The 17,155-nt window shown below is 48.5% G+C and overlaps 3 protein-coding genes across 10 annotated transcripts in view; 2 read left to right on the forward strand and 1 right to left on the reverse strand.

Moving 5' to 3' along the window:
* Positions 1-5,506, forward strand: part of DDX42 (DEAD-box helicase 42) — a 31,713-nt gene extending 26,207 nt beyond the window's left edge. For 2 of the 4 annotated variants that reach the window (XM_037070324.1, XM_037070325.1), the window contains exons 15-18: positions 241-467; positions 1,685-1,795; positions 2,981-3,082; positions 3,998-4,690. In XM_037070324.1, the coding sequence (XP_036926219.1) occupies positions 241-467; positions 1,685-1,795; positions 2,981-3,082; positions 3,998-4,690 (1,133 nt within the window). Of the gene's footprint in view, positions 1-240; positions 468-1,684; positions 1,796-2,980; positions 3,083-3,997 lie in introns of all 4 variants that reach the window. The other 2 variants (XM_037070323.1, XM_037070326.1) reach the window with 1 other exon arrangement.
* Positions 5,507-5,606: 100 nt separating this feature from the next.
* Positions 5,607-12,855, reverse strand: FTSJ3 (FtsJ RNA 2'-O-methyltransferase 3). 4 transcript variants are annotated; one of them, XM_037070328.1, is made up of 21 exons: positions 12,711-12,855; positions 12,286-12,378; positions 12,015-12,120; positions 11,680-11,726; positions 11,477-11,556; positions 10,957-11,056; positions 10,679-10,873; positions 10,480-10,595; positions 10,259-10,363; positions 10,075-10,175; positions 9,764-9,844; positions 9,523-9,669; positions 9,275-9,410; positions 8,047-8,234; positions 7,821-7,944; positions 7,475-7,740; positions 6,931-7,016; positions 6,742-6,841; positions 6,452-6,635; positions 6,281-6,375; positions 5,607-6,197 (listed from the first exon to the last, which is right to left on the reverse strand). In XM_037070328.1, the coding sequence occupies exons 2-21, from the start codon at positions 12,350-12,352 to the stop codon at positions 6,005-6,007; spliced, it is 2,517 nt and encodes an 838-aa protein (XP_036926223.1). In that variant the 5' UTR covers positions 12,353-12,378; positions 12,711-12,855; the 3' UTR covers positions 5,607-6,004. The 4 variants fall into 4 exon arrangements, with proteins under 4 accessions (XP_036926223.1, XP_036926225.1, XP_036926222.1 ...); XM_037070330.1 differs by lacking the exon at positions 12,711-12,855 and adding an exon at positions 12,531-12,701; XM_037070327.1 differs by lacking the exon at positions 12,711-12,855 and adding an exon at positions 12,470-12,701.
* Positions 12,846-17,064, forward strand: PSMC5 (proteasome 26S subunit, ATPase 5). Of its 2 annotated transcripts, none has more exons than XM_037070334.1 (12): positions 12,846-12,936; positions 13,496-13,567; positions 14,520-14,589; positions 14,873-14,970; positions 15,131-15,187; positions 15,266-15,496; positions 15,798-15,924; positions 16,025-16,215; positions 16,298-16,396; positions 16,475-16,585; positions 16,677-16,763; positions 16,871-17,064. In XM_037070334.1, exons 1-12 carry the CDS (start codon positions 12,913-12,915, stop codon positions 16,922-16,924), a joined length of 1,221 nt encoding a protein of 406 aa, XP_036926229.1. In that variant the 5' UTR covers positions 12,846-12,912; the 3' UTR covers positions 16,925-17,064. The 2 variants fall into 2 exon arrangements, with proteins under 2 accessions (XP_036926229.1, XP_036926230.1); XM_037070335.1 differs by lacking the exon at positions 12,846-12,936 and adding an exon at positions 13,142-13,322 and having other exon boundaries at positions 16,871-16,975.
* The last annotated feature ends 91 nt before the right edge of the window (positions 17,065-17,155 follow it).

The raw sequence follows: 17,155 nt of genomic DNA on the forward strand, positions 1-17,155 counted from the left end.
ATGGCAGAAGATATATGGCCCTTATAGTAGGTGGCCCAGCATCATAGAATCTGCAATAGTGGCATTTGTTCTAGGTGGGTAACTTAATACCTGTATCTCAGGTCAGCACACCATGCACTTTGTCTAGATAAGATAAATGTGAGTTCTCAGAGGTTTAGTATTCTGGTTTACTTTGGTTTTTGACTCCTGAAAGTGAATAAAAGAATTTGGTGTGTGTGTGTGTTTTGTTACTAATTTCAGCTCGTGGTCTGGACATTCCTTCAATTAAGACTGTCATTAACTATGATGTGGCACGAGACATTGATACCCATACTCACAGGATTGGCCGTACAGGACGAGCTGGTGAGAAGGGTGTGGCCTATACCTTGTTGACTCCCAAGGACAGTAATTTTGCTGGTGACCTTGTCCGGAATTTGGAAGGAGCCAATCAACATGTTTCCAAGGAACTCTTAGATCTGGCGATGCAGGTGAGAGCCTGGGCGTACTTCACATTTCTCCAAGTTGTAAAAATAAGTGAAAAAAGTTCAATGAGCCTGAGGCAGATAACCTAGGAACATGTCAAGAAAGGGCATAAGGGTAGGGCAGGATGGTGCTTATGAGGTACTGATTGTATTGTAGGACATTAAAATTCATCTGGTCTGTCTTCTCATCCTCTCCTTTCAGCAGCATCTATGTTGAAAAACTATTCCTTCCTTTGTTCTAAAAATCTGTCTCCGAAATTTCTTCCTGTTTGCCTTATAGTGCATTTGTGAGTAAGTCTAATCTCAAAGATGGCTTCTGTTCCCTGCAGTCTTCTCTTTTAGAGGCTAAAAATGTGTGATGTCTTAAAAAATGATACATTTAATTCTTCCTTGTAGACTTAGATCTCAGATTTGGACCCCACTGATTACCAGTCCAAAGCTGAGTGATGCATTCTACCAAATTAAGCCTTGAGTGATGTTAATACATACAGTCCCCAAATTACAGATCTGTTCGAGATACATGTTTTCGTAGCAGAGACTTAGGTGTTTTCAGATAGGCTAGCCCACGGCACTGTCAACCTGTAATGTAGTTGTCGTGTGCTACTGCTCATGCTGCAGGTTCTGGGAGGAAAGGACCTGCATTGCTTTAAGAGTAGAATGAGGTTTCCTTCCCCTTCATGTGTGTAGAGAGCCAGGCCTGAACTGAAATTTTGAAGAAGGCACATTTTGTCTTTGGCATTGTTCTCATCTCTTTTTGTGCCTCGGGGTTCCTGGGCTCTGAGACTGATGGGCTTCTCTCATCAGTGCCCTTCTCCAGCCTGCCCTGTCTGGGGAACTTGGTCCTGTGCAGTTGTCAGATAAAGTTCTCACCTCTCCCAGAGATGTTCACATTCTGAAGAGAAGGTGAATAAATCTGATGTGTAGTATTCTGTCAGTGACCAAGTTCAGTGAAAACTTTTAGGCTCTATAGGTAGATAAAATTTTATTTTATTTTTTATGTCTACCAGTCCTGGGCTGGTAGGATCTAAGCCTCCTGATAAACTGGTGCATTAAACAACCAAAAGGATTGAATCTGTGGTTCTTATAAGCAGTTCTCCATTGCCGTAAATACATTGGCTAAAGATTAAGCAAAAAATTCTTGTCTCCCACTTAGTCACTTAGTTTTCTTTTCCCCTGGACCCTTCTCCATAGCCTGGCTTCACCTTGAATTGTGTTTAATGCAGAATGCCTGGTTTCGAAAATCCCGATTCAAAGGAGGGAAAGGCAAGAAGCTGAATATTGGTGGAGGAGGCCTGGGCTACAGGGAGCGGCCTGGCCTGGGCTCAGAAAACACGGTGAGTCCTCACTACAGTAGTGTCCGTAAGGTGGTCCCGAGTCCTGGGTAATGCTAGGACTGTTATCAGAGAAACTCTCAGTGAGTTCAGAATTCTGTCTAGAAGGGAGCTTTTGTTTAATCTGCTGGTTTAAGTCCATCTTAATGCTAGTTTCTAGTGTTGTGACTATTGAAGCAGCACCTATATGTACTTGGCTGATGAGACATGCTTAGGAAATCAGTCTAGGTTAGAGGTGGTTCTCAAATTGTGATTCTGGACTAGCTGCAAATGCGCACTTCCCCACTGCAGACCTGGTGAACCAGAAAGTCTGGAGGTGGAGCCTAATAGCCTGTTACCAAGACTGGCCTAGAGGCTGCTGCTGGAAAGACATTGCCAAAGGGTCACTGTGTAAACTCTAGCAATATCTTTTAACTAAATTAAACTGGGCAATTTCATCAGAGAGCTGAGAGATAGCTTTTCTCACAAACCATGTAACAAAGGTTCCCCGACTGGCTGTCTTAACTGCCTGTTTTCTGTTACTTTTGATTCCTAACTCAAGTCTACATTTCTGAAGCATTATAGTTAACTTGGTGTCTTTGATGAATAACCTTTTCCCACATTACACTGATGGTGATGTGGATGGTGCAGATGTTAGCAATAGCTCGTTTTGAGCGCTTATCTGTGCCCAGGCCATTCCAAGCAGGCACTGTGTTGCCTCAGTCTTCTCGACCTGTCAGTGAGAGTAAGTACAGACAGTAAAAGTGAGGCACCCGAGGTTCCACGCTGGTCACTGAAGCTGAGACCCTAAGGTCTGGGTTGCCACAGACCCCTAAGGGTCTGGATTCAAAGTGTGAACAGTCATGCATGTGTTCTACTGCCTTGTGGCCTTTTCATCTTCGCTGTAATTTTTACATAATTACATAAACATGTTCATGTTTGCCTGTACAAGTAATCAGCTTTGGGTGTTATCTGAACTCATTTCTGCTTATTAGGGTTAGTTCCCAGAAATAGAGAAGTAGTGGATTGAAAAGCATAGCACTTTTAAATGATTCTTCATTTCAGTACCTTTTCTTATAAAACATAAGTAGCTTTTTAAAAATATCCCATCCCCGTTCCCACTGTAGCTTTCTGTATGTTGAGACCCAGTCTGTAGTGAGGGGGCTTTCCTACTTTTCATCCATCTTCATGGGTGCCCTTATTTTTTAGGACCGAGGGAATAACAACAACGTAATGAGCAACTATGAGGCCTACAAGCCCTCCACAGGAGCCATGGGAGACCGGCTGACGGCAATGAAAGCAGCTTTCCAGGTCTGAGACAAACATTTAGCTAAAAGAGCTTTCAGCAGTAACTCGTAACTCTTGGGCAGGTTCCCTCTGACTGGTGTGGTTCCGTGGGTTGGATGTTGTCCCACAAACCGAAAGGCCGCTGATTCCATTCCCAGTCACAGTTGTGCCTGGGTTGTGGACTGGGTCCCCAGGTGGGGGCATGCGAAAGGCAACTCGTTGATGTTTTCTCTCCATGTTTCTGTCATGTATCAGTGTTTCTTTCTTTCTCCCTCCCTTTCAAGCTCTCTCTAAAAATAGTCTTGGGTGGGGAAAAAAAACAAACTTGGGCAGTCCCAAGGGGGCCTAGTCTTGATATATCTGGGCTTGTAGGCTCAATGTTGGATTTAGGGCCTCCTTACTGCTTTTCATTTGAATATAAACTTAACTGGAGCTGACCTAGAGATGCAGCTGCAGAGGCTGCAGAAACCTCTCACTCTAGTCATCTACTCCAGGCACACCCAGAGCCTGGGACCATTGTCCCAGCAGGATGGTGGGCCCTTCCCTGCCTCAGCAGCCCACTGTGTGGCCCACCTCCACAGCTGTCGTCATCTGGCTGTCAGTGATTGCCTTTTCAGCTAAGACAAGTTTGATTCTCTATCTCTTGTGAACTCTGAAACTTTCTTCTACACTTACCCTCCAATTTGCTAGCTGGCTTTAATTTGCATATTCTTTCCAGACTGGTATCTTTGTTAGGTCCCAAGATGTATTCTTTCTTCACTAATAAAGGGGCACAGAAACCACAGGATTGCAGGGCCATCGGTATGCTAAAGTGCCAAGATACTGTGGATACTGTCATTTGTGGACACCCAAGTTTCTCTATGCTTGATCAGTGCCAGGCTTATATATTCGAGTTTCTTGAACTCGCCATCTTACCTATTTTTATTCTCTTTCTTTCAGTCACAGTACAAGAGTCACTTCGTTGCTGCCAGCTTAAGCAACCAGAAGGCTGGAAGTTCTGCTGCTGGGGCAAGTGGATGGACAAGTGCAGGGAGCTTGAATTCTGTTCCAACTAATTCAGCCCAGCAGGGCCTTAACAGTTCTGACAGCCCCACTGGCAGTGCCACCAAGGGCATTCCAGGCTTTAGCAACACTGGGAACCTCAGCAGTGCCCCAGTGACCTACCCCACTGCCGGAGCCCAGGGAGTCAACAACGCAGCTTCAGGGAGTAACAGCCGAGAAGGGATTGGGGGTAGCAATGGGAAAAGAGAGAGATATACTGAGAACCGGGGTGGCAGCCGTCATAGCCATGGAGAGAGTGGCAGTGGCAAGCATGGAGATAGCCCACATCACGGAGATGGTGGTCGCTATGGAGATGGATACCGCTATCCAGAAAGCAGTAGCCGGCATGCCGACAGCCATCGTCATGGGGAGAACAAGCATGGAGGCGGCGGAAGCCGACATGGGGAGAGTCGAGGTGCAAGTGATGGCCGGAATGGTGAAAACAGGAAAGAAGGTTGTAACCGTGAGAGCAAGGTGGACCCCAAGGTGGACAGCAAGATGGACAAGATGGACAGCAAGACAGATAAGACACCTGATGGTTTTGCTGTCCCTGAGCCACCCAAGCGCAAGAAAAGTCGATGGGACAGTTAGATGGTATGTGCTGGTGTGAAATTCTTTAATTTTATTTTTAGAAAGATTTTTGGTAACTAGGTGTCTCAGGGCTGGGTTGGGGCCCAAAGTGTAAGGGCCCTCTGCCCTTAGTGGATAGCTGGCACTTGGAGACATTACCCCTTCTGGGTTGTTCAGATTTTCTTGAGAAGCTGTTTTGGTCCTTAGGTGGGAAGCTTCTTTTTGGCTCTGGGTCTGTGAGGGTCAGATGAGGATACTTTGAAAGAAAGGGCCTTATAGGGTACAAAGCTCATTCTCGGTTTGTATTATGTGTAGTGTATATTTTTTACTGTCATCTTAATGAACATCCTTTTTTGTAGCTATGTGGCCAGGCAGTTGCTTTAGGAGTTGGCTTCTGCAAACGCAGTCCTTTGAGGTATTAGGGGTGTTTGGAAAGCACTTTGGCGCTTCCAGACATTTGCAGGGAAGGGAGGTGTCTGACTCCCAAGTGGAAGTCAGTGCTCTCAGGTTCCCCAGCCAGGTTCGGATCCAGCCCTGAGATGGGAAGCCACAGCCTACCTGACCTAGAGCCACTGTTGAAGGGGGAATGATGAAAACAGGCTAGCTCCAGGTCTGAAGTATTGCTAAATTTAAAAAACAAAAACAAAAACCCATCAGCTTTTAACTGTCTTCTATTTCATTGTATTTTTTTTAACTTGCCACAATGATAGAAAAATCTTCTGCTCAAATGATTTTGATCATTTTTGTTCTATCTTGTTTATAAAAGAAATATACATACTTCGAATTTTGTGACTTTGAGATGTGCATTCCTTTCTGCTTGCTCTAGTAAATGTTTTACTACTGGGACCTGTGGATTGTCATTTCTACTTAATGAGTTAATACATGTTAAATATGGTTTAGAATAGTGCAGCATGTAAGGTAAGCATTTAACATGAACTGTCAGCAAACACTCCTATAGTCATGGTTTTATTTAAATGATGATGGAAGAGGATGGTGACATGGGGGAAGACTAGACTAATGCCACTCTAACACTCAACTTCCCCTAATGATTTAATAAAGGTATTTTTCACCCAGTACCCGCACCATTCTTCCCCGCAGGGTTGTGGGGTCTGGTACAGCACCTGCATGACATTCCAGCAGTGCTTTAACAGGAGTCCTTACTTGACAGAGGACGTCCTCACCGTTCAGGGTCATCACAAAGTTCTGGGTACTCCACCTCACAATCTTCTTCAGGTGACTGCAGTGCAAGGGCAGGGTACCAAGAAGGCTGCCATGAAAGGCACAGAATCCCTCCTTGTCCACACACTGCCTTTTCAGAGACCCTGGTGGCTCTGCTCACTTCCGCCTGTTTTTTTTCTTCTGCTCCTTCCGTTGCAGTGCTCTTTGGTCTTTCTTCATCCTTGAATCCACTACCTTGAATTGACCTCTGACTCCAGCTGGCCTGCGCACTTTTCGGCCCACACCTTTTTTGGCTACAACATAGGTGACATGGCGTTTCTCCTTGCCAAGCCCAGCCTTCTTGTAGAGACTATAAATGGAAGAAACAGGTTAGAAGCTTCCTTCTGCCACTCTTAAACCCCTGTACCTCTGTGGGTGACCTCCCTCCATCACCTTCTAAGTTGTGCCACTTTCTCTCGTTCTGAGATGTCCACCGTGTTCACCACAGCTTCTGCCTTCTTTTTGGTTTGCTCCAGCTTCTTCAACATCTGTATGAAGCCCTCAGTCAGGGTGACTTCTTACCCACTCCTGTCTGACCCACCCCTCACCTCACCCACCACTTACCCTTCGTTTCTTTCTGGCTTTAGCCTCAGCCACTTTCTTGATGGGACGTGCATTGATTTCCCGCCAGCGTTTCCGGTAATACTCCACCTGTTTCTTGTCAATAGGCAACTGCCGTATCCTGTGCTGCTTTTCCTCCTGCACAAACCACTCTGGAAGCTCCCCTTCATCCTCATTAAATGTATACCTAGGTGGAGAGGACACGGTTCTAATGACCACTCAAGGCCTTCTAAGAAACCACCACTTATGAACCCCATCCTGAACCCCATCGCATGATTTTCTGGCCCCCTTACCGGTTGAAGGAGTTATCTATGAGATCTCTTTTGGCCTTTTTGGAGGAGGCAATAATAGCACCTAAAGCAAGGCCTTCAGGGTCTAGTATCCGATGTTTCACTAGAGAGGGGAATACAAAAATCCAAGCTCAGTTCCCACCTGAAACTTCCACTCTCCTCCTCTTCCACAGGGTGCAGACCCACCCTCACCTGGGTCCTGAATAGGCACTATCTCGAATCCATCATCATCTGACTCGGGCCCACGGCTTCGCTTCTTACAACGGCGTGGTTCCCAGCTGCAGAACGGGAGGCCCGTGCATGAATGCCCCACCATCCCCCACCCCACTCACCCAGTCCCACTTCCCCCTCACCCCCTGGCTCCTATTTGAGACTGCCTAAGTAACTTCCAGAAACCCTGCCATAGGCTACACTGCAGACCACTTCAATCAGAATCATGATTTTTTTAAGATTTTACAGAGGGAGAGAAACAGCAATGTATCTTTGCCTCTCATGTGCCCCCCACTGGGGACCTGGCCTACAACCTAGGCTTGTGCCCTGACTGGGAACCAAAGCAGCTACCCTTTGGTTCAGAGGCTGGCACTCAATCCACTGAGCCACATCAGTCAGAGCTGAAACATCAGTATTTTTAAAGCTTTCGGAGTCTATAGCAGAGGTTGAAACCCCCACCCAACTTAAGGAGAAGGTTGGTATCAGTACTTCCTCATCTCTTCGCCCATCAGCTACAACCACTCACCTCTCTTCACCCTCACTGCTGCTTTCACTGTCAGAACTGTCATCACTGTCTTCCCCACCAGCACCAGTGACAGCCTCTGTCCCTGATGGAGCCTCTGCCTCCTTAGGGGCCTCATCCTGGCACCGGGAAGGTTTTCTCTCAGTCTTCAAACTGGAAGGTGGTGGTGGCGGCTGTGACTGCCCCTTTCGACGGCTCTCATACAACAGCTGGGCCTGACTGATCTCCAGAGCCTCGTCAGCATCATCCTCTATCCCACTGAAGCCATCCTGTGATAGGGGAAATCTTCAGCCATCCTTCTCCAGGGAATGCCAATCTCCATCTACTTGGGTCCCCAACCCCCTCTTACCTTTGAGAACCACAGGCTGGCTTGTTCTTCCTGCAGGACCGACTTTTCCTCCAATGGCACCAGCAGTGGATTCTCTTCTTCACCCTCCTCCTCTTTATCATCATCTGCCTCAGCAAACCGTACGCTGTAGACTCAAGGAAAGTGAGTTGGAGGGTCAATGCCCTGGAGAACCCTCCCCTCATCCTGCCCAATCCGTCTGGCAGCAGCTCCAGCACACCAGCCCCACCTTAACTGCTTTTGGTCCTTTAGACCCTGAGGTCCTCTGACTCCTGCCAGCTCCTCTGGGTCCAGGTCACTATCCAGAGATGCCTCCTCATCATCCTCAACATCTGACACATAGATGTCGTCTCTTGGCAGATCAGAGAGAAACATGTCTGCAGCACTCATATCCCCTTGTGTTACCTCCTCTAACAACTAAAGTTTGAGAGAGAGAGAGAGAGTGCGCAAAGGTACTTAAAAGAACATACTGCTTTTTTCCTACGTCCATTATCTTAGTTTATCCTCAGCAACATTAGGAAGTATGCTGTGGCAAACACTAGGCTTTTTACAGACAGGAAAGTGGCAGGGGCTATCGAAAACACCCAAGTCACCTGTCTGTCCCACTCAGCTGTCTCATCTTCAGTGGCAGGAGAAACAGGGTTATCGGAAAGTTCCCATGGCCTCTACAGCATCAGATCTTAAAATTTCCTGGAACACTGGTTTTTCTTCTAAAAATTATTCTCAGAAGGTATTAATCTACAAATTTTTTTCCATTGAATAAAGGAGTCCAGGCAACACACATCTTTTTCTTCCTCCCCCTAACCCTAGGACATAAGTTCTGCTATTTTTTTGACAGGTGAAGGAATTGAAGCAAAACATGGGTAAGTGGTTCTGCTCTTCTGTACAACAAAGATGACCTGGTTTTCCATTCCTACACAAAAGCTCATTTTGCTTGTGACACCGCTTTTATTAAGCAGGTTCCCCAATACTGAGCAGCAAGCACTTCCAGTAGCCAAGTGCACCAAGAGGCTAACTTGGTCTCGGTGAACTGAGGAATGCTGCTCCCTCCTGAAGGGAACCCTCCATCACATGTTCTGATAACCTAGGTACCCTGGCTGCATCTGCTGGAACCTAGCTTCTTGCAAAAGGTACCCCTTGGCTCTTCTCTTCCTGCACATTATATATTATACAAACACATAATATTCTTGGATTATAGTTCTGACAAGAACAAATCTGTATCAATCACACTCACAAATCTTACTAACTCCGTCACGTTAGGTTTATGTTCCTTCCAGGCCTTTGAGACAGGAGGCTTTTCTTTTTTTCCCAGTCTCCTCAAAGAATTATGTATTTGTGGGTGGACAGAGCAACCATTAGTGATCATGCAGCATAAACAAAAGACATTCAATCTCTGCCCCCCTTCCAAATACGCAAATAGATCCTCCTGTCTTCTCAGTCTGCCAACCCCGCCTCACCTGGTGACCCCGGATGGTGCGCAGGGAGAACATGCCAGTCTCCCCTTCATCTGCGATGGAAACCCCAGGAAGATCCATCTTCAGCTCCACACGCTCCCGCTGCTTTCTCTGCTCACGCAGCAGCTTCTTTTTCTTCCTGAGTGGACAGTTTGGAGATTACACCTGCCTAACCCTGAAGATGCCAATTATTCCTTCATTCTCTTCCTCTGCTCCATTCCCTCCCCAAGCTCCTACCCTGCTACCCTTACCTCTTTAATTCTGCCACCTCCTGGGCCTTCATCTCTGCCAGGGTCTGGTTCAGTTGTTCCTCCTCTTCCTCCTCCTTAGAGATCTGCCTCACATTCCCAGCTGTTGATTCCTCTTCATCACCTTCTTCTTCCTCTCCTGAGCTGAGGCTGACAAAACAGCCCCAGGAGTTTGGTTATTTCCCAGGCATTTCCCCCCAACCCCAGTCAACACCTACCTTGCTTTATTTAGTTCCCCCCTCACCTGATGTCCAGTGCCTTTGCTTGCTCTTTCAGCTTCTTTGCCACATACCGCCGAAGCTTAGTTCTCCAGTTCAGTAAGGACCTGTCCCACAAATACCATTACTGACCTTACCATCTCCTTATGTCCCTTCCCCCTCCCATTTTAGGCCCACACCCTAGTTGCACATTTGAGTCACAAGTCCTAGGGCTCAGGTCCCCACCCCAAACCTCTAGCAGAGTAGCATCCTGTTCCCAGAAACCAACATCATGGTCTTCAAAAGCTTTTCCCTGCCTTTGGGGTTCCTGGAACCTGCAACCACCCACACCACGTACCTAAGCTCCTTGCGCCCCAGCACTTTGATATCCTGACAACACACTCGCACGTCCTCAGTGGTAGCTGGATGCTGTGCCAGCTCTTCATCATCTAGCGCTATCTGGGAAGAGCGAAAGGGGTTAGGGAAATTACAGGCCATGTTTCTGGGGTTCCCTTACACCCTTCTCAAGTCTGAGGACTTACTTCGCTGGCTTTGGAGAGGAAGTCAACAGGGTTGGCAGCTCGAAGGAAATCTGTGACTGAGGTACGATGATACAGAGTGAGGTCCCCCTCTGCATAGCCTTCAGCCTTAGAGAGGGAATCAAAGAGGTTGAGCAGTCCCTTCTGGGGAGTCTAGAACCCACCAGGCTCAATCTCCCCAGAGTTCCAGGATCTGAGAGGGTGGCCACACTCCTCAAACACACCTTTGGCTTTTTCTTAGTCACCAACTCAGTAACAGTCTTGGCCTGAACTTCAACCTCCTTGAAGGCAAATTTGGGGTCAAAGAATTTACTGTCAACCTTGTCAGGAGCCAGGAACCCTAAGATGATAGGATATATAAGAAAGTGTGCTTTGGTAAATGGCAGAGAAGTCAAGAGAACGAAGGAAGTGACGCTCACCCACCCTGGCAGACTACAAAGATCTCTGCAGATTCATGGCGAGAAGCTTGGGGCTTGGTGGCCTGGACATGGCGGAACAGCTGCTGGAAGATCCACAGCAGGGGCTGATAGTCACGGGAACGGAAAACCTTTGTGATGAAGCAGCCACCACGAGCCAGAAAATCACAAGCCAGGCGCAGAGCCATCAGTGTCAAGTGGGCTATGGGAAAGAGAGTTAGCTGACAACATATGCAGCCTCACAGGACACGCCCACCTCCAGCCTCATCCCCATGCCTCTGGCACCTTGTGAATAAGCATCATGGACCCAGCTAGCCCCAACATTGGGGGCCCCATCATTGAGCACAACATCAACTTTCCAGGTCTTCAGCTCCTTCCTCAAGGCCTACAAAGAAGGAAAGGGATTACAGCAGCAGATATACAGGTATGCCTTTAAGTAGAGTCCCTGATTGAGCAATTTGTCCACTTGGACATTTGCTGAGTGCCCATCAAGGGCCAAATACTGTGCCTGGCACAGGGGATACAATGACAAACAAAAATAACACATCTGTCCTCAGATAGCTTACAGTCTACCAGTAAACTCACTGGAAAGGACTTTACTGAAAAGGACTTCACTGAAATCCATACACTTCTTCCAACTCTATACACCTCATTCCTAAGCAAATAAAAGCTAAAGATGACACAACGTATCTCTGGCTTATAGACATGTCATGCAGGTACTGCTCAAGGCATGGTAAACAAGAAAAACCTTGCCTTAGAAGTAGTTGTTTGCACATAAAGGGGACGGAAAGGAGATACCTATCACCTGCCTACAGCGTTCTGTTGTGATGTCCTCTTGGAGTGTCACCACATTGGGAAGAGGCTTGATTGGAACCAGGTCTACCCCTGGAAAAAATCAAGTCCACAGAGTATTACAAAGTTTGCCTCAGGCATAAAAAACAAAAATTTAAACAACGCCACCTTATACTGCCACCCCTAAAACACCTGGGAGAGCCACCTGTCACTCACCCACAATAAGACTGGACACAGGCATAAACTTGGCAGCCACCTGCAGCCTGTAACAGAGGAGTAACGATTAAAATACCCAGGACTATCCCTTCACCTCCCCTGGCAATATGGTCTGTCACTCCCATCATTAGGAGGAATCCTGGCAAGTACAGTGGCCAGAACATGGTATATGTACACGTGCCAAACCTCTTCTCTGCAGCGTATGTTTTGGGGAGTAGAGAAATTGAGGCTGGTATACTGTATCCCCTCTCTTCCCCAATGTAACTCAATCACCCCAAGGCAGATGGAGTCCAGCAAGCCTCTGTTCGGAGTGACAGGTGCCGATTGTTACTCACCATCCCCCTGGCGCAGCACACAGGTCCAGCAAGGCTCGGGCCTTCTGCAGGAATTGAAAACGGCGATTCAGCTGAATCAACTTGAAAGCAGAGCGAGAACGATAACCTGTGGGCGTCGGTAAAATAACAAGGTCCACAAAGTGCTTTCCCTAGAGGGATTTCGGCGGCCTCACAACCCACCACCCCTTCTGCGAAATTCAATATTCGGTAAGTGGGGTAAACCCGACAAAGTCGCTCGTGTGGCTCGCGGAAGGTGCGAACCCTGACTCACCGGTCTCCTTCGCCAAGTGATAGAACTTGTCCCGCCGGCTCTTCCCAACTTTTCCCTTCTTGCCCATGGTGGAACAGGGGAATGTCACTCAATCTAGGGAGAAAGTAGAAATTAGGAAGTCTCTTCCCAGAGCACTAGATTCCGCTTTCAGTAGCAATCACACGCCTTGCGCCACACCACTCACCACCGACCAGCGCCGTTTCCACCACTCTTCAAAGAGTGGCACATGGAGGCAGCAAACGTACTTCCGCTTCCGCTTGCGTAGTCTGCATCCCCGGATCCAAGTTTTCCGTCATTTGGGGCGTGGCCACAAAAAAATCTTTACACTTAGTTGTCGAGTTTTGTAAGTTGGAAGTTGAGACCAAGGGAATAGAGCACTTATAGTAAAACCGAGTACCTAAAAGCAACATTTAGGAGTTCTGTGCCTTCATCACCCACTTCCAAACTCCCGACTTTGCGTAGCTCTCGTCCCGCTTTCGACAGGACCCAGTTGTTATTGTTTCTACGGACGCCCCGCCCATTGACCCGGAACTCTTCTCTGCCCCAGTCTTCCAGCTCCACGTCCCTGCTTCTGCGCCTGCGCGCCGAGGCGGCTGGGATGCCGGCGCTGTCCGCGACCGAAGGAAGATGGCGGTTGACGGGCCAGAGCAGGTATGGAGGAGGCGGCGGCGTCTGAGCAGGGGCTGGGGCTGGATGCGAAGCAAGGCGTGATCCGAGGTGGACCGCCGGCCGGGGCATGACGATCGGGTAGGTCGGGAGTGGGTGGCCCAGTCCAGACCAGGCCCTGCTTGGGACCAGATCTGCTGTGTCAGCGCCGCCCGGGTGGGTCCGGACAGCGGCGGGGGAGGACACGGTGGAAGCCGAGTGAGAGGTTTGGAACCCGGAATGGGCTAGTTCGCGAGTCGCAGGATACAGGAAACTCATTCTTCCCGCTGGCTCCGCCTGTAGTAATAACAACCTGCGTCTGTTTAGCGCCTGATTTTGTACAGCGTGCTCCGCTGCATGTCGAGTATTTGTCCTTGTGAAAGTCTTAGGAGGTAGGCGGCATTCTCATTCTAGTTTGGTTATGGTAAATGGAGGGCTCTGAAGAACCGCAGTAGGGGATTAGAGTCCAAATCTTAAACCTCCAGCTTGAACTTTAAGTTCAAGCTGGAAGTGGCTTTCACCCTTGGTTGTTTAGCCTGTTGTTTCATAATTGCACCGTCTTCAGATGGAGCTGGAAGAGGGGAAGTCAGGCAGTGGACTCCGCCAGTATTATCTGTCCAAGATCGAAGAACTCCAGGTGAGGACGGACTCCTGAGGTCCAGAGGGAGCTAGAAGGGGGGGATGAAGGATTGATGGAGCAGATTTCTACAATTTTGTGGATTCTGTGGAGCAGAATCCACAAAATTCCATTGCGAGCAGAGCGGAAGAGATCACTGTTTGTCACACATCTACAAGAGTCAAATAGAAAAGGTCATTCCTTTTGGAAGAAGCCTGATAGAAGGGGTTTCATATAAAAGGGACGACACAGGCTCGGGAAATGAGGTTTATCAGACAGGGGCGGGGGCAGCGTGAGAGTGCAAGGGAAGGCGGAAACAATGACAATTCCATAGGACTGACTAAAAAGGAATTGGGTGAGCCAATGCTCTAGCCCAAAGAGGGAGCAGGGACCATAGGAATAAGAGAGATAATTACTGTAAGTTGGATGGAGGAAAGCCATAGGAAAAATTTCTGTACTCCAGGTACACTTGCAGGTATCGTGTATGGTTTTTCATTTTTTAAATGGATTCATGTGTGATTTCTTTTATTCGTCACAACAGTCCTGAAAAGAAGCAGGGTGTAAGTGATGCTATGCCCGCTAGCAGCTTGGTAACAGAACTAGATCTTTTAAATGGCTCTCCTTAGCTTTACCTAGCCGTGAAGTGGCAGAACTTAGGCTTCTGGCCCAAAGATCTTGCCACTCTAACATGTTGATACACTGCCCTGCAAGAAATTGAGTACATGAGCCTACTGTAACGTTTCCCCATTGGGGTTGGTTATTCCTGGACCAGTGTTAGACAAGTAGCCTTTTTTGATGGCTGCCCTAGGCTCCAAGGGGCTGAAGGACAGGCTAGGGTCATTAGGATCGTAGTGGAGAGTGTGAAATATGCAGCCTGTGCTCTCCCCAGTCAGTTTATACCAGTCTGAGGGTCTCAGCCAATATCTTTACCTCCTACTGGTTTCTGCGCTTTGAAATGTCTTGTCCTCTACAGCTGATTGTGAATGATAAAAGCCAAAATCTCCGGAGGTTGCAGGCACAGAGGAATGAGCTTAATGCAAAAGGTGAGAGGCGGAGGGGAAGGCAAGGGTGCATGTGGGCAGTTGGTCTGAGGTCTGACTGTTCACATCTCCCTGAATGGAGTCTTCACATTGGTGCTTTTGTCATCTCCAAGGTGATGTTCACATGCACATCTCATTGCCAAGCCCCCCATTGTAATCCCCTTAAAGACATGAATTTTTATTTTCAAAACCTCAAAGTGGTGGTTAGTTCACATGAACATAGAATTGAGTTGCCGGGGAGAGCACACCAAAGCATCTGGTGACCATTCTGTCTGTTCCCATCTAGTTCGCCTATTACGGGAGGAGCTGCAGCTGCTGCAGGAACAGGGCTCCTATGTGGGGGAAGTAGTCCGGGCCATGGATAAGAAGAAAGTGTTGGTTAAGGTAAAGGCAGCATGACCCCAGGGGCATCCCTACATTCCCATACCTTGGTGCGTAGCTTTTCGAGCGCATTGTTCACATTATTCTAGGACTTGTGGGTCTTCCTAAGTGAGGTTGGTGATTTGGTGGCTGTTGAGAAAGGTCATGAGTCCTGTTTCTTTAGGTGCATCCTGAGGGCAAGTTTGTCGTAGACGTGGACAAGAACATCGACATCAATGATGTGAGTGTAGCAGGTGAGGTGGGAAGTCAGGATCAGTTCTCATCATACAGCCTCTTGAAAGTCTCCCCCCTCACCTAGGTGACACCCAACTGCCGGGTAGCTCTAAGAAATGACAGCTATACTCTGCACAAGATCCTGCCCAACAAAGTAGACCCATTGGTATCACTGATGATGGTGGAAAAGGTGCCAGATTCAACTTATGAGATGATTGGTGGACTGGACAAGCAGATCAAGGAGATCAAGGAAGTCATTGAGCTGCCTGTTAAGCATCCTGAGCTCTTTGAAGCACTGGGCATTGCGCAGCCCAAGGTGAGAAGCAGGGCCTCTGTGGGAGGGCCATACTGTTACCTACACCTGCCTCAGGCCAAACAAGTACAGGGATTGGGGAAGTGCAAGCTGGCCCTCCCTGCTGAAGAGGGCCTGGGGGAGAGGCCACCAGGGCACTGAGGTGGTCTGAATGTAAGCTCCAGAAGGGACCTTGACATTCACTCTTATGTATCTCTGAGCATCTAGTAAGGGATCTGGTGCAGAGCACATGCTCATTGAAGGTTCACTGAATGACATGTGGGGTGGCTGGCTTTCTGCCCTGAGTCCTGCTGTTTCTGTCTAGGGAGTGCTGCTGTATGGACCCCCAGGCACCGGCAAGACACTGTTGGCCCGGGCTGTTGCTCATCATACTGACTGTACCTTTATTCGTGTCTCTGGCTCTGAGTTGGTACAGAAATTCATTGGGGAAGGTAATTGTAGCTCGAAACATGAAAACCAAGCAGAAGTATGGGGTGGAAGCGAGGGGGAGGAGCCCAGCAGCTCCTTAATGCCAGCTTGGCCTCCACACAGGGGCAAGGATGGTGAGGGAGCTGTTTGTCATGGCACGAGAACACGCCCCATCTATCATCTTCATGGACGAAATCGACTCCATTGGCTCCTCGCGGCTGGAGGGGGGTTCTGGAGGCGACAGTGAAGTGCAGCGCACCATGCTGGAGCTGCTCAACCAGCTGGATGGCTTTGAGGCCACCAAGAACATTAAGGTAACTCGGTGTTGGCCATGACCCTGAGTGACATGCAGCCTGGGCGGGGGCTTAGCTGATGCCATGCCTCTTCTCCACTCAGGTGATCATGGCCACTAACAGAATTGATATCCTGGACTCAGCTTTGCTTCGCCCTGGACGCATCGACAGAAAGATTGAATTCCCACCCCCTAACGAGGAGGTTGGTGATGAGCAGTGCTGGAGTGGCTCTGGCTATGGGTGCAGGCAGTGGGGCTCAGTCTTTTCCTCTCATTTCTAGGCCCGGCTGGACATTTTGAAGATCCATTCTCGAAAAATGAACCTGACCCGGGGGATCAACCTAAGAAAAATTGCTGAGCTCATGCCAGGAGCATCGGGGGCTGAGGTGAAGGTAATTGGAATGCCCAAGGAAAAGGAAGAGGGCAGAGGCAGGAAGCTGTGGATTCAAGAGCCCAGCAATATCCTGTCCTTTCCCTTCTCAGGGTGTGTGCACTGAAGCTGGCATGTATGCCCTGCGGGAACGGCGAGTCCATGTCACCCAGGAGGACTTTGAAATGGCAGTAGCCAAGGTATAGGTCCACATCTTTTCTGCCTTTGCTGATGGTGGCTTTAGAGCATCAGGGGTAAGGCCTGTGTTCACTCACTTTGGAAATGAATGTTTTCTCTCTCTCTGCAGGTCATGCAGAAGGATAGTGAGAAAAACATGTCCATCAAGAAGCTATGGAAGTGAGGTGCACGTTGTTTGTGTGGGTCCCTCAAATAAAGCTCTGCGGGACAAGCCCTTTAGGACTCAGTTGGTTAATGAGTGGCTGCACTGTTCAATAACCAGGTCTGGGTACCACCAATAAACAAAGATTTATTTGGAAATTTCCCAACCTGCCAGAAGTGGCACTTTCTAAAGCCCTGGGCCCACCCTCCAAATGGCAACAAGTTCTTCCCCACCTCCCCCTGCCCTCCGCCG

This window comes from Sturnira hondurensis, unplaced genomic scaffold (genome assembly GCF_014824575.4).
Source record: "Sturnira hondurensis isolate 20B ecotype Veracruz unplaced genomic scaffold, ASM1482457v3 Scaffold0018728, whole genome shotgun sequence".
Classification (NCBI taxonomy): Eukaryota; Metazoa; Chordata; class Mammalia; order Chiroptera; family Phyllostomidae; genus Sturnira; species Sturnira hondurensis.

Excerpts from the sequence above, each read along its gene's own strand:
- FTSJ3 (XM_037070328.1), bottom strand. The coding sequence starts at position 12,352 with ATGGGCAAGAAGGGAAAAGTTGGGAAGAGCCGGCGGGACAAGTTCTAT. Across the intron at positions 6,842-6,930 it reads AGTGCCTATTCAGGACCCAG|TGAAACATCGGATACTAGAC; the intron begins GTGAGGGTGGGT and ends TCCCCTCTCTAG. Across the intron at positions 6,198-6,280 it reads AAAGTGGCACAACTTAGAAG|TCTCTACAAGAAGGCTGGGC; the intron begins GTGATGGAGGGA and ends TTCCATTTATAG.
- PSMC5 (XM_037070334.1), top strand. The coding sequence starts at position 12,913 with ATGGCGGTTGACGGGCCAGAGCAG. Across the intron at positions 14,590-14,872 it reads GAATGAGCTTAATGCAAAAG|TTCGCCTATTACGGGAGGAG; the intron begins GTGAGAGGCGGA and ends GTTCCCATCTAG. Across the intron at positions 15,925-16,024 it reads ACAGAAATTCATTGGGGAAG|GGGCAAGGATGGTGAGGGAG; the intron begins GTAATTGTAGCT and ends GCCTCCACACAG.